This window comes from Triturus cristatus, chromosome 10, assembly GCF_964204655.1.
Source record: "Triturus cristatus chromosome 10, aTriCri1.1, whole genome shotgun sequence".
In the NCBI taxonomy this organism is placed as follows: Eukaryota; Metazoa; Chordata; class Amphibia; order Caudata; family Salamandridae; genus Triturus; species Triturus cristatus.
In genome coordinates this window covers 851,265,655-851,289,891 of record NC_140593.1, presented here as the reverse complement: position 1 = coordinate 851,289,891, position 24,237 = coordinate 851,265,655, and the positions used below count along the sequence as shown (strand labels likewise).

The 24,237-nt window shown below is 47.7% G+C and overlaps 1 protein-coding gene across 1 annotated transcript in view; it reads left to right on the top strand.

Annotated features, from left to right (window-relative positions):
• Window positions 1-24,237, top strand: part of LOC146793599 (mitotic spindle assembly checkpoint protein MAD1-like) — an 897,449-nt gene that overhangs the window by 250,784 nt on the left and 622,428 nt on the right. The window contains exon 3 of the mRNA XM_085630171.1: window positions 4,233-4,414. Within this exon, the coding sequence (XP_085486297.1) occupies window positions 4,233-4,238 (6 nt within the window). The 3' untranslated portion in view covers window positions 4,239-4,414. The remainder of the gene's footprint in view (window positions 1-4,232; window positions 4,415-24,237) is intronic.

The window sequence follows — 24,237 nt, the reverse complement described above, 5'->3', positions numbered from 1 at the left end:
TCGTTTGGCAAGGCCTTTGAGCTGGACAAGCAAGAGGCCAGTGTCTTTTCGGTGCTACTCCCAGTAACTCTGTTCACTTGCCCTTTGTCCAGATCTTTGTCAATGTTCATTGCAATCCCAGCCAGGAGCCTGGAGTTTAACCCAATGTTGTGGGAACCCGCACGAGTCCTGTTCGAGGTGTGACCGTCATGCCAGCGGATGGGTACTTCTCCATGATGTTGGATGGAATATTTAGTGGTGGGAAGTTTCATCAGTCTGATGAAGAATCCCCAGTCTGTTCTAGATGAGGCCATTTTAATCCAACTAACATTGAGCATAGCTTTTTAGCTCAGGCCTGATAGCCCAGCTGTCGCCAGACGTAATGTGATCAACCTTAAAAAACAGCTTGAATGAGTACTACAGAGCGTTCTGCCACATGTTGGTAGCCTAGAGTACATGTTTTGATTGGGAAAAGAGTGTGCGCTTCCACAGAAAAGAGTGCTTTCCCTCCTCACAGCTGTGATATTGTCTGTTTATCCACATGCCTGAACTTTCAGGGCCACACAGGACATTGTAATACTGTTGAAGTGTCTTACATGACTTGTTCTTGTATGTGTTGGTCATAGGCATGCCTCATTCTAGCCCTGTTTTCTGTGCAAATGTTTTTTTTTTATTTCTCAAATTAACCTCTTTTTTTCTTTTACACACTCTTGAGACCGCGACCCCCATCTTCCTTATTTTTCCTTCTGTTGCTATGTTTTTTCTGTTAGTTTGTAAATTTTGTTGCTGTTCTCATAGATTACATTTGTTCTTTGTCAGACCTGTCCCTCCTGCACCCCACCAGCTTACAGCTACTCTTTCTAAATGAACTTTAGCAAGTGCTGTCTTTTTTTAATTTTATTCTTTGCTATGCCTAAGACTGTGTGTCAGGCGTAGCAAGGTGAGGTGGTGTAAACATACCTGAGCATTTCCTGTGCCTCAGAACTGTTGTGCTCACACCACGTGCCCGGAGTAATTACCAAAGGCTGAAATTAATTCACGCGTTCCATCAATCACTTTTTTGTATACTTTAGTCTGTTGCCTTAAGTGGGACGGGTATACCTAGGTCTGGGTCCATTGCACACTGTATTACTGGAACCAAGCTGTACCCGGCTGATGAGCCCATAACTATGGCGAAACCGGTCCTGGCTGCGTGTGTTCCAGTTCAGGGACGGCCTGGCAGTTTGGCCTGGAGTGTTCTGACTGGAGCAGGGTCAAGACTGATTTGCACATAGCTGGGTCCAAACTGAGGTGACATGGTGTGCAAAAAACCAAGATTAGGATGGAGCCTTAGTAATTACCAGTGGCTGAGATTAATTCACGCATTCCATCCATCAGGTTTTTGTATACTTTAGTTTTCCACACCACTTTCAGCGGCCACACAAAATCCTTCTTTCTAGTGGAAAAAGTAGGTTGCCGACTGCTTTGTGTTCAATGTTGTGTCACTAAAGAAGTTTAATACATTATTATAAGCTATTAGAGACATCACATATCGGCTAAAGTACCACTGCAGTACATTATAGGAATATTGCAAATCACAGAAGATTTATGGGACAATGTGGATGAACGAGGCTGCAGGCAGAGTTCCTTTATAAGGTCACAGAACTGCAAAGTAACCTCCCTAAAATGTACAGCGCAGGTTTATTCCCTATAATACATGGTCACACGACCACCTTTCCTTCAACTTGCCTATATCCTTGGTGTTCTTTCATTTTATATAAATCAGATGGTATAGCTCGAGACATAAAGAATGAAAGCTTCATACCAGACGAGACCCAAGGCATACTACCCCTATCTGGCAGAAGTGGGAACAAGAATTAGGCCTCCCCCCAACCGCTACAGAAATGGTCCAGAGCACTACACGCAAGGTCTCACGTAATGTACAATTTCAATACGTACAGCATAACATATTACACAGAACTCACTGCCAGACTTCACAACATATATCCCGCTGAGTCGGCCAACTTCCCTTCCTGTCACACCCCAAGGTGTATGTCCTCTATATGTTCTGGGATCGCCCTATTGCCTGCTCCTTTTGGGATGAGATGTACGGGCTTCACCCAGGCTGGAGGACCTCTCCCTCCTTGAAGGCTGCCTACTAGGCTTTTATAAACGTCAGAAGGGGGAGGAGCGACCAGCCGCTTCATTGACCTGGCTTTATCATTAGCCGGTGCACTATCACAATGCATTGGAAAGCCTCGTCCCTTCCAGGAGCGTCACACTGGGCCAGTGGGCCATGACTCTACAGCGAGAGGAAATACGGGGTCTGTGAAAGCCCTCAATAGCAGCCACCTAGGAGGATTGGTTACTCACGTTTCAAAGCGACCCTAACGACAACACCAGACCACTGTGCACTGTAGCCCAACATACATTCAACAACACACTCTTCCCTTCCGCACCCCCCAACACCGTGATCCTCGACACAATTTCAGCCCCCTCCACCCACATGGTTGTCATGAGCAGGAGGTCCTATGTCTTGACACGCCACCTGCGGACACCACCTTATTACATTTACCACAGCGCATAGAATCAGACTCTCGGTTGTTTTTTTTTTTTTTTTTTTTTTTGCTGCTACGGTTTGTGATTTATTATTGCTTTATTTGCGCATGAACCAAATATTTGCCCATTTGTATGCAAAAGTTGTAAGCAATGTTTACTCCTGTAATATTGTGACTGTCTATCACAAAAATTCTGATAAAAGATGGGTTAAAAAAATGAAGAGTGAAAGCAGAATCTAGTGTGAAATTAATCTAGTTAAAAAGCAGTGTAGGTAATTTGTTTCAAAAAGATATTGTTTAATGTACGTCAGATAAAAAAAAATGATGGGGCTAACAATGGGTAGAGAGAGCTATTGTGATATTCGTGCAATGAACTTTAGTGCGGAAAAAAGAAACGTGTTCCTATTAATATCTCCGTACTACTCATCACTGTTCCATTGAGGAAAAAGATCAGAAGAATGCAGAGCCAATTTGGGTATTAGCAGCTTTGTTTAAGCTTCTGCTGCAATGATGCTCTGTGACCTGCCTTTCACCTTGATTGCTGGCTCTGGCACCAGGCATTATGGCGCCACAACTCGGCTGGAATTATGTATTACAGTTGTGCAGCTGCGTCATTTTGTTATTACAGGTGACTGGAGACACCTTTGATGAGGTAATTAGAGATGGACTTTTATACAGGGATAGCAGGCTCCCATATATTATATTCTGATTACATGTGTGTTTGGACATGGATCATCTGCAATAATAAATGTAGTAGAATCCAATAGGAAGATTACTCACTGCTTCGTAATATGCTGAAGAGTGCTTGAACCGATTTTCTAAAATAGCAGTGCTTAATTTGATCTGGTGGTTCCCGGTGCTCGGCACCGGCACTTATGACAGTCTGCCACATGGTGGTGCGGTTTGTCTGATTTAGAGTGAGTATAACAGTTGTTTACTAAATCAATATACGTTACAAATGACTAATATCTGCCGCCCATGCTAATCTTATAGCTTTGGGAGCCTGGAATAGTCTGAACTGTCACACGGTGTGATGGTTAATAAATAGCTGGTTTGGTACTGTCATTGATAGCGCTAGAAGGGCCAATGGGTGGTACTAGCTGCTGTGCCCTCCTGACGAGGGCCCTGGCACTTACAATTTTACAAATTAAGCACTGTAATATAGTCAGCAGGGGTAGAAATTATTGTGGGAATCCTAAAAATAATTCTCTGAAGAAGACAAACCTGCTACCTGGACTCCAGTCCAGAGGGGCACTTTTACCCTCTGCTTGCTTTTAGTCAACATTACTTTGCACGCAGGGCCTTCTAGGGCCCAGGCTTATTATAGGGTTAGTGATATTACAAGTCCCAAAATCTCAAGTCATGTATTTGAAAAATATTAGGCTGGCTGATTGGGTGGCATTATTATATCCCATGAGGACATTTGGCTGCATGGGAAAGGGTGACTTTGACAGGTTTCCTTCCTGAGCCTGCAGTGCTGCAGTCCAGTCAGTAGGAAGATGTGCCAGTGTTTTCAGGATGGCCTCTTGGACTTACTGCAGTGATGCATTATTGTTGTGATGCGTGTGGGTTCCTGATGTCCCACCCGCTGAATCAACTTTGATCATGTTTGTGATTTGTATAAGACAAGCAACCTGAATGAACTGCATGCCTAGTTATTCCCCACTATAATCCATACTCAAAAGGGATTAATTTCATTTCTATCTGAAAACTTAGATCTGAAGAAACAAGTCAAAAGCGCGGAACTCAAGAACCAGAGGCTCAAGGAGGTTTTTCAGAAGAAGATCCGGACGGTGTGCTACATGCTGACTGGGTACCAGATCGATATCACCACCGAGAACCAGAACCGCCTCACCTCCATGTATGCCAAGCAGAAGGACGACAGTCTGCTTTTTAAGGTACAGTCTCGACTCCCCATCGCTGCCTCTCCCCCCCTCCCTTGTGCGCCACGTCTTCCGCGCCACCACCATCGCGTCCTCTCTGAGTCACATCCGGTAATGGCTCAGAAGCTCAACAGAGCACATTTTCCATTAGAGTGGAAAGATTAGCGATTTAGTTCCTGATAAAGTGTTTTTCCACTTGAGTGGTTTTGCCTCAGTCTAAATGAATCGGCCTTAGTAGTTGATAGGAGGGCCATGCACACTGCCGCAATATGTATTTCTAAAAGGCAGTGTGTCCGTATTCAGTTGGAACCCCCTCCTGACCATAGGTCACCTGCCCTCCTCTTGCCACTTAGTATGATGCCTTGGAATAGGTGTATGTTTTGTGTCCTTCATCCTTTTATGGTTGTCCTCATTTGCTGTTGCGACGGCTAAAATACGACTGCAGAGTTAGTTTCAGCATTTCATAAGGATCTTCTGTGCCGCAGCTGTGAAAGGCATGTGTGTGATGTCATGAGGTATTTGGTCAGCAGGAGAACCATTTTCTGTTCTCTTGTCTGATGGACGCCAGCTTCTCCTCCCATCTTACCCCAACAAGGATCCCGCAGCCTTTGACCCTGCCACCTTAATTTATATACAGTTTTAGAAATCTTTATTTGAATGGTATTTCATTGTGGTTACTCAAAAACTGCTGGTGATCTGTGTAATTTGAAGCATGATTTTTCTGTTTCTTACTAATCAATGGATAGGTGTCAGTTAAAGGTATTTAGTGAATTTAGCAATTCATCGAAAGCAGTAGAAATAAATTAGGATCAAAGTCATTATCAAAGGACTGTCGTTAAAAAGCATCCAGAATCCAGTCATTGCTTCTGTCTACTTTTCTACCGGTTCCTATCCATTATGAACTTTCACCTAGGAGAAGCTTTCCTTTACACATTTTTGAATTTCTGACACAGGGAGATTTTGTTATTTTAAGGGAGTAGAAACCTTATAAAGTTTATTTCGGAAAATTGATTCCTTGAAACTTGCAGACAATAAAACAATCATTTAAATGCAATTTTTGGAAATTGTTAAGACCATATAAAATCACTTAAATCCTGTCATAAAAACTCTTTAAAAAGATATAGTGATCTCACATGTTTTTATTCCCTATGTTTCTCTACTCTAGCTGCTCAGCCTGTGTGTGTCTTCTGCATGGAATGTTGGTGAGTGGACCTTGAGTAGAATGCCTGGGTGACTGGATGAGGAGCATCAGTTGGTGAGAGGGGCTGAGCAGCTAGCATGCTGCTCCTGGTGGGGCTGTTGATATCAGCTTACAAACTACATTACAGGACTTATATACCTGTTAATGATGATCTACCTGTTGATAAGGATCTACCTGTGAATAAACCTACTTGGATTACAAGTTACAGCGTGTCATTACTACAAAAGAATGTAAAAGAATTTTCGTAACACAGCCTGGAGTAACAAACATGTTCATGTACTAAAGAAGCAGAAAGTGCAGATAGCCGATTTGTCCTGGTTTAGAATTTAAAAGACCTTTAGCTATACTTATTAACTCAGCCATGAATAAAAACGTACATAGTGCAAAAACATTGTAAATGGATGTGTTTCCCTTCAATATTCTCATTGCCTCCTGGTAAGTCTGAAAGCCATAATACTTGCACAGTGGGCATATCCATTTGCCTCTAGGCTTTTCATATGCTGGACCAAAAAATAGCACATGGTGTGTAGTTTCATTTGAAGCTAGCAAATCGAATAAAAATGCATTCAGGTGAATAAGCAGCACTCCTGTAAGACTTCCATAGTGCCATGAATGACCCCAGTTCCAATGTGTCATAGTGAAAGGATAAAAATACAATTTTTGCTTATTGCTGGAGCAGGAGGTCAAGATACGATTCATAACAGGGGCGATCTTTAGTAGACAGGAATTGATCTCTCAGCCTACCAAGGGAGGAACTATGAAAAAGGCTGGTGTAGATGTACTCCCAGTAACGATTATTTAGCTGCAGCTTGGAAGTAGCCACCAACGAGGCAGGTTCTGACCAGAAGGATCCAAGTTCCAATTTTTCAAACCATTGGTGGGCGTGTGTGAACCACAGGAAGGTGAGGGCTTTGTCGAGGGCTAGCAGTTCCTCGACTGCCATCTGGTAGAGCCTCAACTCTTCCGTGGTCCAAAGCCTCACCCTATAAAGGAGGAGCCTTAGTCTAGCCACTTCTTCCACTCTTTAAATTGGTATCATAAAACATTGGTATTAGGGGAGTGCTCGATGGAAGATGGAGTAGTGAGTGCAGAAACCTGTTTTTGTTTATGGTGAGGGCATCTGGATTACTGTATTCCCAAATTTCTGCCACATACAAGGAGGCCAATTGGGCCTTTAGTTTATAGAGTTCAAGTGCTGGGAGTAAGGCTCTCAAAGCTGTAACTGGAACCACCTGTAAATTGCCGAGCCGTTATGTTGGGTCTCAACCCTTCTCTTCCCTATATGTGGAGACCATGACAGTGTGCTATCAACGATTGTCTACGTACTTGAGTCTAGAGACTCAACTACGTTTTTTATTTGCCAAAGAGATGGCTTGCTTAAATGTTTTATGTGGCCTGACAGTCATAAATTTAGTTTTCAAGATATTAATATCAAGGCTCTTAAATAGAGAAACATCGTTAAAATTAATCAAGAGCTGATGAAGGCCCATCGGGGTCTCGGAAATTGAAAGGGTCACATCACAAATAAAAGTGCGGGAACCCTGGCCCCGTCTAATTTGGGTGCATCTATATTCCCCTGTAAAAGAGCTTCCGCTACATCGTTAATGTTTATGGAGAAGAGGGTAGGGGCCAGGACGCATCCTTGTCTCATTCCCCTACCAATTGGAATTCCATTGATTATTTGCCTTCCAGTTCCCAGGCAGACGTGGGCATAATTGCTTTGGTGGAGTCTAGTTATCTGGCTAAAGAGGACATCTGGAACCCCCGAGTTCCTTTTAAGGATGGCCAAAGCCAAAGGCTGCTCTAAGGTCAACAAATGTAATATCTAGGTGTCCCTCTCTGAGTCTAGTATACTTCCAAACGATAATCAGCAGCCTTAAAACGTGGTCGTTAATACCAACTTTTTGCCTAAACCCTGCTAGGTATGGGAATATGATCTCTAGGCCCCCAATCCAGTCATTGGGTTTGCTTTTAAGGGAGTGACAAAACTCAATTTATTACCAAAAATTGAGTTAGCCCCCAAGTCTCTAGGCTGCAAAGCCAGCTATTTAGGCACTTGACAACATCTATATGGGTATACATTGGCACTATATTTCTGTCTGTGCCCTTTCTGAACCTCAAACCTGTTGTGTATTTTGTGACTCTTAGTAGATAGACATAGAACATTTTGTAGGCTGTTTACACCCCCGTTCTTACTAAGTGTTAGAAAGTTTCACTTTTTAATGTATTGTTAATTGCAGAATGGACAGCTCCATTTGCAGTTGTTCATTTGAGACCAGACACCAAGACGAGGCAGGAATAGGTCTTGGGAACTCCTAGTTGGGACAGTACCACGTAGCACAGTACTCTGTGTTGCACCCTTATACCTGATGATTATTTTGTAAAGAGCCAGAGCTGGGTTTAGAATGGAGGTCTTCAATATTCTGTATGATTGCCCAGATGTCAGTTAATTGATTAAGTGCCACATGGGATTAGACAGGAGACTTTCACTCCCTAGTTAACAGTACTGCTGCCAGATCACACTGCTATTGGCTCAAATGTCCAAACGGTTTTATAATGGAAATGTTCAGTTAACAAAGCCATGATCTCAGCCAAAAGCCAAACATCACTCACTGTCATTAAGGACACAGTTTCTATTCTTGATCTTTTGTTTTCCAGCTAAGTGCATTCTGGGTGTTGAAGTCTTGGTTTGTGTCCATTGGATTAATTACCCTGATACACCTAACAGTAATGATCTACACATGATTGCAATGATTTGTAGTGAAAAGTTCAGGACTTGGAACAATGTCTTAGTTACTACCAGAACCCAAGACAAGACTGTTGTTTTGGTATTGTAAATAGTTCATTCAGTCAAAAACGTTCATAAAATATTTTGTTTTAAAAAAGTTTATTGCTTAGAGATAAAGTAAGACATTTGCTTCAATTTCCACTCAACAATAGTTTAAAGCCCAAGTATTATAAGTTACTGAATCATGCTGTCGACAAAAAGATGAACGCTCCAGTGAATCGCATACTTCACAGTCTCTGCTGGAAGAGGCGGGTCCCATTTCCATATTTTAATTTTACTACCATGCTGCCTCACCCCAAATCCAGGTGATCCAAGGGAGTCTTCCGAGATACAAATGTTTGTCAACCACTGATGCTTTTTATTTTTTAATCAAATGCCTACACACATTTCATGCACTTATTCCCAAAGAATATCTCTTGGGGCTTAGTTTTGTTATTTTGTTTTTATTCTAGCTAAAAAAAGTGATAATGAATCTAATGGCCTTTATAGGCCAATAAGAAGGATATCTAAGATAAAGATTTACACGTTTTTCTTGCACCATTGTGAGAAGGCACAGGACACCAAGGAACCTCTGTGATGATCCATGTAAAGATAAAATAAAAAGGATAAGGAATGGGGCGCAACCCCGCTTTAAGTCTAATCAGCATTGTATTTATCAGTGTGCATGTATCCCTAACCCTCATATGTGTCCATGTGGAAGCAAAGTTCATGCACTCTTTTCAAAAGATTAAAGAGGCCTCAGTCACACTCAACTTGCTCCAGTGTCTCAAATGTGGAACGGAAGTAGACAGCTGACCATTGGTAATGCTTGTGGGAGTCTTTGTTGTATACTGGAATGCAACCAAATAGCCCAATGCTCTCATTTTAGCTTAAAAGTCAACCCTTCCACTAGACAGTGTATAAAGGAAACAGAGAGAAGCGGAAGGTACCGTCGATCGTAGAAACCACAGACTTTGTGCATGTTCTATGTTTCTGTATGACTAAATGTTTAGTTTTGTGTGTTTGTTTTGTGTCTTTTTTTATACAAAAAATATCAATAAAAATCCTATTGAAATTAAAAAAATATATATATATATTTGCTTCACTGTCCCAAAACCCCCTGTGGGTTGCATGATCTGACAGGTCTATTTTTTTAAGATATCGGCCACTAACATGGAAATTACGGAGTTTGAGACCCAGCAAGGACCTGGTGTATGAATTTTCTTTAGAGAGGTTGTAATTCCAAGCATCGGAGTGTATTTTGCTCCTTTCAGCCCCACGTTCGGTGAGTTTTTATAAAGATTCCATAGAAACCTTGTCTAAACCTTCTTGGGAAGGTCGAGGTCCTGGCTACAGAGCCAAAGCACCTGTAGCAAAAAGGTTGTTCAAATTCCACGGATTTACGATTCCTGCTGGTTTCCTCCATGGCCATGTGTACTCCCGCTTTTGACAGTTTAATTTTATTGAGTATGAAGCTTATACCTTCTGGAGAGATGTATTAAAGAAGAGAACGCATTTTCTTACCTCTGCATTCACTCTCGAACCATTCCAAACCGCACTATCTTTTATGACTGACCCCTCAGCCAATGTGGAGCAGCCAAGCTAAATTGGAAGGACTTCCCTGTGTTTCCATAGATGTTTGTGTGCTGTGACCAACATGGAACAATACTCCCAGGGCTTAAATGGGCTGGGTCCTGCCGGTGCTCAGTACCGGCAGTTCTAAAAAGCAGGTGCTGAGACGGGTCTCTATCCGGCTCCCCATTTTTGCTCTCAGCCTCAGGGTGAAAAAAATCTAACTCTGCAGCAGCACCACCCTTCACTGCCTTTGATGCAACTTCAAAGAGACTCGTTCTAGTTCTTTCACAGTCTCATCGTTTCAGAACTGAAGCTTTTTGTATTCTATATAACCAAGCCGTAGCTGTCGCTTATTTATCTTCCGCAACTAACCACCATTGGCAAAGCCAATAGTCCTGACTTGTTGTAGGTGTAATATTACTTGCTGTATTATATAGCTGGATGCAATGACGGAAGCTGGAAAATACCAGAGGGGTGGCAACTATGCTCAACACAGATTTTCAGCTTAGGTGTTCCTAAGCCACTCCCTTAATTACACAGGCCACACCCCTTTGAGGGACCCCCCCCTTAGTGTTTTCATCCCACTTAAAGCTCCGAATACTCGTGATATCAATGGTGGATCATGTATGTGTCCCAGTAAGTCTCTGTACCTTCACGACTGTAGGAAGCGCAGGGCTTTAAGTGGGCCTGGTCTCACCAGTGCTGAGCACCCACAGTTTTTTAAAGGTGGTCTCTAAACGGGTATCTATCGGGCTCTGTTTTGTGCCCTAGCACAGGCGGTCCATTTTTTTCTGGACTGCAGTGACAGCAGGCACATTAATGTGCACATGCTCACACTGCACACACTAGTGGAGAAGTTACAGCATGACGTCATGCCAGGTGAGCGTTGTGGGGGGAAGGGAAATCTTTAAAGAGAGCCATTTTCTTTCTGGATTTCCCTTCTCTTTTTGGAACTCAGGAGTAGCAACACTGTCGTAGTGTCACTAGGGCTTTAAGTGGAAGTTTTTTCAATATTCTATACAAGCCATAGTTGCTGCTTATTTATCTTATGCAACTAACAACCATTGACCAAGCCAATAGTCCTGGCTTCTTATAGGTGTAATGCTACTTGTCTTATATATCTGGATGCAATGACAGAAACAACAAAAATAAAAGTCGGGCGGCACACTATGCGGAGCATAGATTTTTAGCTTACATGTTTCAAGCCACACCCTTAATTACATTAGCCATGCCCCTTTGAGAGACTATCCCCCCCCCCAGTTTTTTCATTCCACTTAAAGCCCTGAGGAAACTGGCGTATGAGGGAATCTCACAGTCCTGCCTATGACTATAAAAGGAACTGAAGGACTCCACGCTAATGAGCATTTTCAGACAGCTACTAATTAACACACGGGTTGTGTGAGCATGCATAACATTGCGCTGCCATGCTTGCTGAAAACAAGTGCCTTGTTATTTCTAAGGTCATTGTTGTTTATTTTTCACCTGATGTTGCTTTTATGTAAGCCGTTCAACGGTAATTAAAGACGCATCACGCTACCCCACTGCTATGGGGGCGATGTAAATAGCCATTTCTGAAAGAGCATCCCAATGGTGTGTGTGGGGGGCCTCTAAGTAGTGCCAGATATGCATCAGCCAATCGCAGCACAGCGGAGCTCATGCATAAGTAGGTCATTGTCAACGGGCTTCTGATGCCATTAATAAGTTGCATTACTGTACATCTGCAAGAAGATTGGTGTCGCTAATTAGTAAAAATCAAGAAATTAAACATTATGTGCCATGGCAGCCCATCTACATAATCACCATCTTGATGCAAATTTGACTAGAACTAACAAAATTATACATAACGATGCCTGGGCTGTACTGTTACAAATGTCTATCAGATTAGACATTAATATTTAACTGTGGAGGTTTAGCTTCTGTGTGGGTCTCCGCCTGCCTCTGCCTGGGTTGAGCTCTGGTCGCTACTTGGTGAATCCGCGCCTGCCTCCCCCTGGGTTGGACTCTGCTTGCTTTTGGGTGAAACTGTGCCTGCTTCCAGGTGAACCTGCGTCTGCCTTCCTCTGGGTTAGGCTGTGTTCGCCTCTGGACGAAACTGCACCTGCCTCACTACGGGTTGGGCTCTTTTAATTTCTGGGGGAACCTTTGCCTGTCTCCCTCTGGGTTGGGCTATGTTTGCTTCTAGGGGAACCCACGCTTGCCTCCCTCTGGGTTTGGCTTCTCTCATTTCTGGGTCAGTCCGTGCCTGTCTTCCACTGGGTTGGATTCTGCTCACTTCTGGTTGAACCTGCGCCTGCCTCCCCCTGGGTTGGGCGCCACTCGCTTCTGGGTAAACCAAAGCCTGCTTCCTCCTGGGTTGAGATCTGCTCACTTCTGGGTGGGTCCGTGCCTGCTTCTACTGGGTTGGGCTCTGTTCCCCTCCGGGTGTGTCAGGACCTGCCTTCCCCTGAGTTGGGTTCTGCTCGCTTCTGAGTGAATTTGCGCCAGCCTCCCTCTCTGTTGGTCTCAGTTCGCTTCTGGGTCTGTATGCGCCTGCCTCCCCCTTGTTTGAGCTTTGCTCGCTGCTGGGTGAGTATGCGCCTTTCTCCCTTGGGTTGGGCTCTGCCTGCTACTGGGTGAGTCAGTGCCTGCCTCCCCCTGGGGTCGGCTCTGCCTGCTACTGGGTGAGTCCGTGTCTGCCTCCCCCTGGGTTGGGCTCTACCGGCTACTGGGTGAGTCTGAGCATGCCTTCTCCTGGGTTGAGCTTTACTCGCTACTGGGTGAGCCTGCGCCTGCCTCCCCCTAGGTGAGGTGCTGCTCGCTTCTGGGTGAGTCCCCTCCACCCTCCCCCTGAGTTGGGCTCTGCTCACTTCTGGGTGAGTCTGTGCCTGCCGCCCCCAGGTTAGGCGCTGCTTGCTTCTGGGTGAGTCTGCTCCTGCCTCCCACTCGGTTGGGCTCTGTTTGCTTCTGGGGGAATCCGCGCCTGCCTTCCCCTCGGATGGGATCTGTCTGCTTCAGGGTCAGCATGTGCCTGCCGCCCCCCTGGGTTGGGCTCTTTTAGCTTCTAAGTGAGTCTGCGCTTGCCTTCACCTGGGTTGAGCTCTGCTCGCTTCTGGGTGAATTTGTGCTTGCCTCTCCCTAGGTTAGGAGCTGCTCGCTTGCGGGTGAGTCCGCGCCTGCCTCCCCCTAGGTTTGGCGCTGCTCGCTTGTGGGTGAGTCTGCGCCCTCCTCCCCCTGGGTTGGGCTCTATTCCCTTCAGGGTCAGTACGTGCTTGCCTCCTCCCTGAGTTTGGCTCTTTTTGCTTCTGAGTCAGTCTGCGCCTGCCTCCTGGATTGAGCTTTGCTAGCTGCTGGGTGAGTGTGCACCTGCCTTCCCCTTGGTTGGGATGTTCTTGCTACTGGGTGAGTCTGTGCCTACCCCCCTCTAGGTTAGGCTTTGCTCACTTCGGGGTGAGTCCCTGCCAGCCTCCCCCTGGGCTGTTCTTGCTACTGGGTGAGTCTGCCTGCCTCCCCCTGTGTTGGGCTCTGCCCGCTTCTAGGTGTGTCTGCACCTGCCTCCCCCTGGGTTTGGCGCTTCTTGCTACTGGGTCAGTCTGTACCTGCCTCCTCCTGAGTTGGGCTCTGCTCGCTTCTGGGTGAGTCTTTGCCTACCTCCCCTAGGTTAGACGGTGCTCGCTTCTGGGTGAGTCCACTCCCGCCTCGCACTAGGTTCGGCTCTGTTCGCTTCAGGGGGAACCAGTCCCTGCCTTCCCCTCTGATGGGTTCTGTTCGCTTCAGGGTCAGTACGTGCCTACCTCCCTCCTCCCCACCCCCCCCCCCCCGATGCCCTCTTTTCGCTTCTGGGTGAGTCTGCGCCTGCCTCCCCCTAGGTTAGGTGCTGCTCGTTTCTGGGTGAGTCCATTCCTGCCTCCCCAGGGGTTGCGTGCTGTTCGCTTCTGGGTAAGTCCCTTCCAATCTCCCCCTGGGTTGGGCGCTGCTCACTTCTGGGTGAGTCTGCGCCTGTCTCCCCCTCGGTTGGGCTCTGCCCGCTAATGGGGGAATTTGTTCCTGCCACCCTCTGTGTTGGGCTTTGTTTGCTTCTGGGTTACTCCGAGCCTCCCTCCCCAGGGTTGGGGTCTGTTTGCCTTTGGGTCAGTCCGTGCCTGCCTCCCTCTTGGGTTGGACTGTGTTCTCTTCTGGGTCATTCCACGCCTGTTTCCCTCTGGGTTGGTTGATTATTGCTTCTGGGTCAGTCTGCGCCTGCCTCCCCCTGGGTTGGGTTCTGCCCGCTACTGGGTGTGTCCGCTCCTGCCTCGCCCTTGGTTGGACTGTACTTGCTACTGGGTGAGCCTCCGCCAACCTCCCTCTGGGTTTGGCTCTGCTCGCTTCAGGGTCAGTACGCATGTGCCTCTCCCCAGGGTTGGGGTCTGTTTGCCTTTGGGTCAGTCCGTGCCTGCCTCCCTCTTGGGTTGGACTGTGTTCTCTTCTGGGTCATTCCACGCCTGCAGTGCTTAATTTGTAAAATATGAAGTCCAGGTGCTCAAACGTTTGTCGGAGGCCATACCCACTTTCCCTGGCTCCACCCACTTTCTCCACTGGCTCCACCCACGTCCTGTATTGGCTCCATCCACATCCTCAACTAGCAGGCTGAAAGCCAGATGTAATATACGTTCTGAATTTCAGCAAGTGAGCCTTCCTCAAATAAGGTTTTGATAGGAGGTTCCCGTGCACTGCAAACATTTTGAAAAAGATGAAATCAAAAGTGCATATAAATCGCAATTTTAGAATGAATTAGCTAAAATGACTAACGTATTGAAAAGAGACACGTGAAATATTCCAGTGCTCTGTGCCGATTTAGGGAACGGATAATACTGGGGTATGTGCAAAAGTGCTTTGTTTTGTCATTTTTAGCAGATTCTAATTGTGTCATGAGCTTAAAGATACAACTTTTACATGCTTGCTAATATGTCAGAAAGGAATCTTCAGAAGCACTCTGCTGCAGTAGGAAATTGTTCCCGCTGTAGCAAGTGGCTTTCATCCCCCACTCATATTGTACCCTGTGATGTTAAACACACCATCCCCACACCAGACCCAATCATCGATATCCAACAATACCTGAACATCTGCAGCTATTATCAAGTTACATGGAATTCCATTTGTCACTACCTTTGCTAGACTGAACTGGAAAATTCCACACCAGTGCCTGAATCCATCCAATGTCACAGATCCGGGTGAAAGCTTTACCCATCATGACTCCTAGTGTTCCCTAAAAACAAATGCTGGCCACTCAGTCAATACTACACAGCACATGTTCACCATCTGTGAGTTTGCACAAGAACCAGACTGCCAGACCTACCCAAGCATCATGCCTTTGCAACTCAAGGTATTTCTGCTATTAGATCAGTGGCACAGAAATAACGTGTTCAGGGTAATGAGATTCTAGCCCCAAAACTGGGACTATGAAATATCTGAGCAATATCTGAAATTCTTTAAGATCATTGTGCACATGTAAGAATCTGTTAAAGATGACTGGTTATTCAGGTAGTCTCTGTTGCCAGGGAACAAACAGAAGTGAGTGCAACATTAACACATAATGGCCATTCAATATAGTCAAACTGGTCTGCGCCTCTAGAGTGTACTGCAATCAAGGGGTTGAAGTCTGTCAACCACGTCTGGCAAAGATTATGGAAGCACAAACGGAGGCATCCACAGAATGTCATTGTACAGATATCACAACAAGAAATAAGTGTGGTAACAACATTAAACTGGATACACCTGGTACTGCATGGATCTCACCTCCCTGCTGACAAGAAAAACAAACAAAAAAAACCAAGTCCAACTTTCTACATGCCACATGCCAATTCAGACTGACACATGCAATATTGGCCACAAGATTGAGTCCTCTGCAAATCATCAAAGGAAGATCCCAGTTGCCAAATTGTTGTCTGATTTATTTGTTAGGCTTGTCTTGAACCCAGGAACATTTATTAGTAGACCGGCAATGATGGGTGGCTTTGGCATGAGGGTGCAAAATATTTCAAGAAACAATTGGCATCACAGAGCTTGACATTGTGTTTTTGGCTCTTCTTAAAATAAATAAAGTCAAAGCCAATAATCTGGCTTTCATAGAGTAGAGCGAACACAGGCATGTCCAAATGCTAGTGGTGGTAATGATGACAATAGTAATAGTAGTGATAAGGGTGGTAGGGAGGTTGGTGGTGATGGTGGTAATGGAGGAGGCATGGTGATCATGGCGATGGTGGTAGTGACTGGCTTACTGAAATTGTGACGCAATCATTTAAAAAGCCTATTAAAATAAAAGAAATACTGAAAATAATCCCTTTTTCTATAGACTGCATGTGTGAGCTAAATAACTGAGTGGGTGATGACAGTGTGTTTTCAGATGAAAAATAATCCCTCACGCTTGGCAATCCAAGCACTCTATAGGAAGTGGAATCATACGCCAAGCAGGCAAATGAAAGAGGTATGAGAGAAATTCTCATCTGGGCGTAACAAAACCCCATTGAATGCATATTTTAAAGAACTAGAAGAATATGTTTGCAAATAACAGCACTGTCAAGCCAGGCCAAAAATCCTATAAAAAGTCTAGTTTGTCAAAAGAGGAGATTTGTGCCTGGACCTCCCAAAGGGTGAAGGTGTGTGTGTATTTCGGTGGAAGCAGGCAAGGAAAAATATCTCAACTCGGAATGGTTTACCTTAAAATGATTGTTCACTTACAGACATGGGGAAATTGACTAGCCGACAAGAAAATCAGGAAGTTACCTGACAGAATTATGCCTTAAAAAGGCACATACCGCAGCACAGAAAAGAGGCCCACAAAGTCAGGCTCAGCTCGACATGTTCATGAGCCTGTCGCATCTACTGCATTGTCACCTCTCAGAGTACTGACCTCTCAGGAGATGTTGCGATTTCCATATAAGGTAATTTTTGGTCAAGTGCCAGATGAGAAAGAGAATTAGTGCAATAAATACTCTCAAATACGCTTCACTATTCATTAGCTTCTGAGGGCTATTGAAAAGTCCTTCAAGTTCTACCCCAGAATGCAATTGTACCTGAATATATTTTGGTGGTTGAATCTATTGCTAGCTCTCCTAACTCCTGCTGCTCCACTGCCACCTCCTCAGAGCTGGGATGGAATATAAAATAGGCCCTGGTAGGCACCAAATTAAAAATGACCCACATTAGCACATTAGGGCAGTTAGGAATGTGTACAGACATGCCATATAAGTGTTTTGCAAGGTATGCAAGCATGCATCCATTTGTGCTTGCTGCAAGCAGTGTTTGTGTAAAAACTGCCCACCAAACCATAAAACTGGCCCATACACCGATACAAAAACAGCCCATTCAAAGATCAGTGAGACCAGCCCTTCAGGCACTGCCAGATTTCGCTGTAGGCCAGTCCACCCCAGCACCTCTCACATAGACAGCAGTGCAGACTGTTACCCTGCTCATGTTCCTCTTTATGCCCTGTAGAAAGCTGCAGTTGTTAATTGTATGTTGAGTATCCTCAATGGCCTTTTCTTTGTACACCAACCACTGGGTCTCCTGGTTTCTGCACATTCATACACACTAATGTGCTGAGGTTTCCCAGGTGCTGCTAAATTTTATTAGTAGATAACATCATAAACCTCAAATAGAGCCTATTTTATATATGGAGAAATGAAAGCCACTGCATTCTCTGTAAGTGAATCTAAAAATACAGAATTTCTTCTTCCTACTAATATGGTGACGCTTTTCACTGCCCATTACTTAGGTGTCAGTTGATGGCAGAGTATAGAGAAATCAATCTGCTAGCCTAGGAAAATATAGCTTCAGTCCTGCCCACTGAGCCTCTAAAATGCTAACAGTGGCTTTGTTGATATAAAAGGCTAATGTCTTCTATCACACTTTACATTAAACCTTAAGTGCAGCTAACTCCAGCCAATTCCAGCTCTATCTCCGGTGAAAAGTAAAATCATAATACATTCTGAAATCAAGCAATCACCACATAGTAGTAGGGGGTTTAATGCATTGATGTATGACAAAGACAATGTTCAACTAAACAGTCTTTGCTCGCTGCTGGGTGAATCTGCCTCCCCCTGGGTTGGGCTCTGCCCGCTACTGGGTGAGTCTGCGCATGCCTCCCACTGGGTTGAAATTTGCTCGATGCCGGCTTAGTCTGCGCCTGTCTCCAACTGGGTTGGGCTCTATTCCCTTCAGGGACAGTACGTGCTTCCCTCATCCCTGGGTTTGGCTCTTTTTGCTTCTGGGTCAGTCTGCGCCTGTCTCCCCCTGGGTTGAGGTTTGCTTGCTGCTGGGTGAGTCTGCTCCTGCCTCCCCGTGGGTTAGGCTCTGCTCACTTCTGGGTGTGTCCCCGCCAACCTCCCCCAGAGTTCGGCTCTGCTCGCCTGCCTCTCCAAAGGTTAGGCGATGCTCGCATCTGGGGGCATTTGCTCCTGCCTTCCCCTCGGTTGGTCTGTTGGCTTCAGGGTCAGTACGCACCTGCCTCCCACTGGGTTGGGCTCTACCTGCTACTGGGTAAGTCCGTGCCCACCTCCCCTGGGTTGGGCTCTGCCAGCTACTGGGGGAGTCTGCGAATGACTCCCCCCTGGCTTGAGCTTTGTTCGCTGCTGGGTGAGCCTGCTCCTGCCTCCCCCTAGGTTAGGCGCTGCTCGCTTCTGGGTGAGTCCGCGCCTTCCTTCCCCTCGGCTGGGCTCTGTTCCCTTATGGGGGAATGAGCACCTGCCTCACCCTCGGATGGGCTCTATTCCCTTCAGGGTCAGTACGTGCCTGCCTCCCCCTTGGTTGAGCTTTGCTCGTTGCTGGGAGAGTCTGCGCCTGTCACCCCCTGGGTTGGGCTCTGCCTGCTACTGGGTGAGTCAGTGCCTGCCTCCCCCTGGGTTGGGCTCTGCCTGCTACTGGGTGAGTCAATGCCTGCCTCCCCCTGGGTTCGGCTCTGCCTGCTACTGGGTGAGTCCGTGCCTGCATCCCCCTGGGTTCGGCTCTGCCTGCTACTGGGTGAATCCGTGCCTGCCTCCCCCTGGGTTCGGCTCTGCCTGCTACTGGGTGAGTCAGTGCCTGCCTCCCCCTGGGTTGGGCTCTGCCTGCTACTTGGTGAGTCAGTGCCTGCCTCCCCCTGGGTTCGGCTCTGCCTGCTACTGGGTGAGTCCGTGCCTGCCTCCCTCCTGGATTCGGCTCTTTTTGCTTCTGGGTCAGTCTGCACCTGCCTCCCCCTGGTTTGAGCTTTGCTAGCTGCTGGTTGAGTCCGCGGCTTCCTCCCCCTCGGTTGGGCTCTGTTCACTTATGGGGGAATCAGTGACTGCCTCCACCTCGGATGGGCTCTGTTCGCTTCATGATCAGTACGTGCCTGCCTCCCTCCTGGGATGGGCTCTTTTCGCTTCTGGGTCTGTCCTCGCCTGTCTCCCCCTGGGTTGGGCTCTGCCCGCTACTGGGTGAGTCTGCGCATGCCTCCCCCTGGGTTGAGCTTTGCTCGTTGCTGGGTGAGTCTGCGCCTGCCTCCCCCTTGGTTAGGCAGTTCTTGCTACTGGGTGTGTCTGTGCCTGCCTCCCTCTAGGTTAAGCTCTGCTCAATGTTGGGTGAGTCCCCTCCAGCCTCCCCCTGAGTTGGGCTCAGCTTGCTTCTGGGTGAGTCTGCTCCTGCCTCCCACTAGGTTGGGCTCTGTTCGCTTCAGGGGGAATTCGTGCCTGCCTTCCCCTCGGTTGGGCTCTGTTCGCTTCAGGGTCAGTACGTGCCTACCTCCCCGCCTGGGATGGGCTCTTTACGCTTCTGGGTCAGTCTGTGACTGCCTCCCCCTAGGTTAGGTGCTGCTAGTTTCTGGGTGAGTCTGTGCCTGCCTCCCCCTGGGTTCGGCTCTGCTGGCTACTGGGTGAGTCTGCGCCTCCCTCCCCCTAGGTTAGGCGCTGCTTGCTTCTGGGTGAGTCCGCTCCTTCCTCCCCCTGGGTTAGGCTCTTTTTGCTTCTGGGTGAGTCTGCGCCTGCCTCCCCCTGGGTTGGGCTCTGCCCGCTTCTAGGTGAGTCTGTACCTGCCTCCCCTTGGGTTTGGCGCTTCTTGCTCGCTTCTGGGTGAATTTGCACCTGCCTCCCTCTCTGTTGGGTTCAGTTAGCTTCAGGGTCTGTATGTGCCTGCCTCCCCCTTGGTTGAGCTTTGCTCGCTGCTGGGTGAGTCAGCACTAAGGGTGGGCGTAGTTCGCGAAGTAGCACTTCGCGAAGCTACGCAAAGTGAAGTTCGCGCTACGCGTAGCACTTCGCGAACTGCGTAGTAACATGTTCGCACTGTGCAAGATGTTGTTTTCAATGATTGCACAGTGCGGACAAGCAACCGGCACTGTGCAATCATTGAAAATGGCATCTTGCACAGTGCAAACTGGTAGTTTCTCATCGCGAGCGGTCGCGAGCATACGCGACCCCTCGCAATGAGAAACCTGACCTCCTCGCGTTGGGAATCTCGCCGGGAGGTTTATTTTCCATGCTCGCGATCGCCAACTTGATGTTGCTGATCGCGAACAAGGAAAAAGTCGCGCCGGGATGTCATTTTGCTTGCTCGCGGTCGCCAACTTGACGTTGAGGACCGCGAGCAAGCAAAAAATGACCGCAGCACTACGCAACACTACGCTACGCATGTCCGCACTGTGCTACGTGCAGTTCGCGTAGTGCGAAGTAACGCGAACTTCGCAAACTACGCGAGCGTAGCGTAGTGCTTAGTCCAGGCTTAGTCAGCACCTTTCTCCCTTGGATTGGGCTCTGCCTGCTATTGTGTGAGTCAGTGCCTGCTCCCCCTGGGTTCGGCTCTGCCTGCTACTGGGTGAGTCCGTGTCTGCCTCCCCCTGGGTTCGGCTCTGCTGGCTACTGGGTGAGTCTGCACATGCCTACCCCTGGGTTGAGCTTTACTCGCTGCTAAGTGAGCCTGTGCCTCCCTCCCCCTAGGTTAGGCGCTGCTTGCTTCTGGGTGAGTCCGTTCCTTCCTCCCCCTGGTTTGGGCTCTGTTTGCTTCTAGGGGAATCCGTGCCTGCCTTCCCCTCGGATGGGATCTGTCTGCTTCAGGGTCAGCATGTGCCTGCCTCCCCCCTGCGTTGGACTGTTTTCGCTTCTGGGTCAGTCTGTGCTTGCCTTCACCTGGGTTCGGCTCTGCTGGCTACTGGGTGAGTCTGCGCATGCCTACCCCTGGGTTGAGCTTTACTCGCTGTTGGGTGAGCCTGCGCCTCCCTCCCCCTAGGTTAGGAGCTGCTTGCTTCTGGGTCTGTCTATGCCTGCCTCCCCCTGGGTTGGGCTCTGCCCGCTACTGGGTGAGTCTGCGCATGCCTCCCACTGGGTTGAGCTTTGCTCGATGCCGGCTTAGTCTGCGAGTGTCTCCAACTGGGTTGGGCTCTATTCCCTTCAGGGTCAGTACGTGCTCTTTTTGCTTCTGGGACAGTCTGCGCCTGCCTCCCCTTGGGTTGAGCTTTGCTCGCTGCTGGGTGAGTCTGCTCCTGCCTCCCCGTGGGTTGGGCTGTTCTTGCTTCGGGGTAAGTCTGTGCCTGCCTCCATCTAGGTTAGGCTCTGCTCACTTCTGGGTGTGTCCCCGCCAACCTCCCCCTGGGTTGGGCTCTGCTCGCTTCTGGGTGAATTTGCGCCTCCCTCTCCCTTGGTTGGTCTGTTTGCTTCTGGGTCAGTATGCTCCTGCCTCTCCTGTTGGTTGGGCTCTTTTCGCTTCTATGTCAGTCTGCGCCTGCCTCCCGCTTGGTTGAGCTTTGCTCGCTGCTGGATGAGTCTGCACCTGCCTCCCCCTAGGTTAGGTGCTGCTCGTTACTGGGTGAGTCCGTGCCTGGCTCTCCCTGGGTTGGGCTCTGTTTGCTTCTCAGTGAGTCCCGCCAACCTCCCCTTGGGTTGAGTGCTGCTCGCTTCTGGGTGAGCCTGCGCCTGCCCCCCACAGGATAGGTGCAGCTCACTTCTGGGTGAATTTCCGCCTCCCCCTGCAGGGCTCGAAAAATGTACTCGCCCACTCGCAAATGCGAGTCAATTTCTTTCAGGGCGAGACAGTTTTCAGGCCTACTTGACCGGCCTGGCGAGTGAGCTCTTAATTCCCAGCCAGCCGGCCGAATACCTACACTAATTAACCTGCTAAGCGATATCAATACGGACGAAACGGGCAGAGAAGGAAAAGGACTCTGTCTTTTCCTTCGTGCCCAAAGAAGACAAATACATTGTCTAGTTCCCCTGCCGCTGCCAGGTGCCCCCCACCCCCTTTTTGTTCCCTCTCTCTCTTCCCTCTCTTACTGTCGCGCTCATTTAGTAAAACCGAGACTTCAAGAAACTCGTATTACCTTCTCTTTCCTCCTTTCGTTTATTTGCTCCCTTGTGAAATGGATCCAAAAAAGAAAAACACTTACTGGATACGTCTTCTCTTTCCGTCATTTTTCAATTTCAAGTGCAGCCTCGGAGTGGAGAGAAATAAAACATTCAAAATATGAAACAAAAACTAACGCAAGACAGAGTGGTTGCAAGGTGGCCAGATAATCCAGATTGAGTTATTCACCCCTAAACACATTAGCGCCACTTTACAGTGTTTGCCAGTGAAGCGCTACTTTTGTTTTCTCCTAGCTCTTTAAACAACATTGTTTTTCCTGGGTGGGAAAGTGCACTATTCCTGGAGGTACTGAAATACTTGCTTGATGGGTGAATTGGAAAACCAAATGCATACTGTGGCTCTGTATTCACGAACGTGGTCTTTTTAAACCACACTGATTACGTTTTGTAAGGATATAAGCAATGGGCATTGAAACGGGCCCCTTCTGGACCCTGTAGTCATTGACTTAACTTTTCAGGCAAAAGCACTCACTAATTTCTGAATAATGAGTGTAAAAAGAAAAAGGTAACCATGTTGTTCCTTGTTACATTTCACATGCTTTACTTAATATTGCATTCTCTGAGTGTTTGCTTTTTCTAGGCTGTTGTTAATATTTTTTTTAGGCAACATATTGCTCCTAATTAGTGTGTAATTTGAATTGAGTCGCATCCAGGTGTTCATAGCGGGTCAGTGCAGTGCAAGTTTCTCTCAATGGGGCAGTATGGTGTTCAGTGGAGGAGAGGATGTGGCAGTATGGTCAGAGCTGCTTTATTTGGAACTGGGGATCCAGGTTCACCATTCATGACCAGTCCACCAGACCACTCTCCCTGAGGGAGCACATTCCCATGCTAAACCTTAGAAGGCCCTACAAGATCTTAAAAGCCCTGGTGTCTTAGCACAAGCAGGTGGACCCTGGCAGTGGCAAGTGTAGGTTAACCTTGAAGGCCTGTCCACCACAATGAATTCTGAAGTTCACCTCCAGTCTTGAAGGCAGGCCTATGAAGCAGCACACCATAGAGTGACAGTGACTCTGTCACTGAGGTCACAGGACCCTTGAGCATGTGTTTATCTGGGGCCGTACTCTAATATGTTTAAGGTACAGCGGTGTACCCGAGTACTGCTGAGAGTGTTTATCCAAGGCCGTGCTCGTAACTTTAAAAACATTTCAGTGAGAATAGTAATGAGGCTAAAAAATTCGATCATGTCTTAATGGTCATAGATCAACGGCGCTGCAAATGTTTTAAAGAAAATTTGTATGCAACCAACTTGTGGGTCAAGTGCATTGATGTTCGGTCGAGTAGAAATTTCTAGTCACTAGATCTGCAGGTCAAGTAAGATTTTTAAGATTTATCGAGCCCTTCCCTGTGTTGGTCTCAGTTCGCTTCAGGGTCAGTTCGTGCCTGCCTCTCCCCTGGGTTGGTCTCTTTTCGCTTCTGGGTCAGTCTGCTCCTGTCCCCGCTTGGTGGAGCTTGGCTCGCTGCTGGATGAGTCTGCGCCTGCCTCCCCCTGGGTTCAGGTCTGCCTGCTACTGGGTGAGTCAGTGCCTGCCTCTCCAGTGGGTTGGGCTCTTTTCGCTTCTGGGTCATTCCACGCCTGCCTCCCTATGGGTTGGGCTTTGCCCTCTACTGGAGTCAGCGCCTGCCTCTCCCTGGGTTGAGCTTTGCTCGCTGCTGGGTGAGTCTGCACCTGTCTCCCCCTGGGTTGGGCTCTGCCCGCTTCTCGGTGAGTCTGCACCTGCCTCCCCCGGGGTTTGGTGCTTCTTGCTACTGGGTCAGTCTGTACCTGCCTCCCTCTAGATTGGGGTCTGCTCGTTTCTGGGTGATTCTGCGCCTGCCTTCCCATAGGTTAGGCACTGCTGGCTTCTGGCTGAATTTGCGCCTGCCTCCCCCTCAGTTGGTCTCAGTTCTCTTCTGGGTCAGTATGCCCCTGTCTCCCCCTTGGTTGAGCTTTGCTCACTGCTGGGTGAGTCTGCACCTGTCTCTCCCAGGGTTGGGCTCT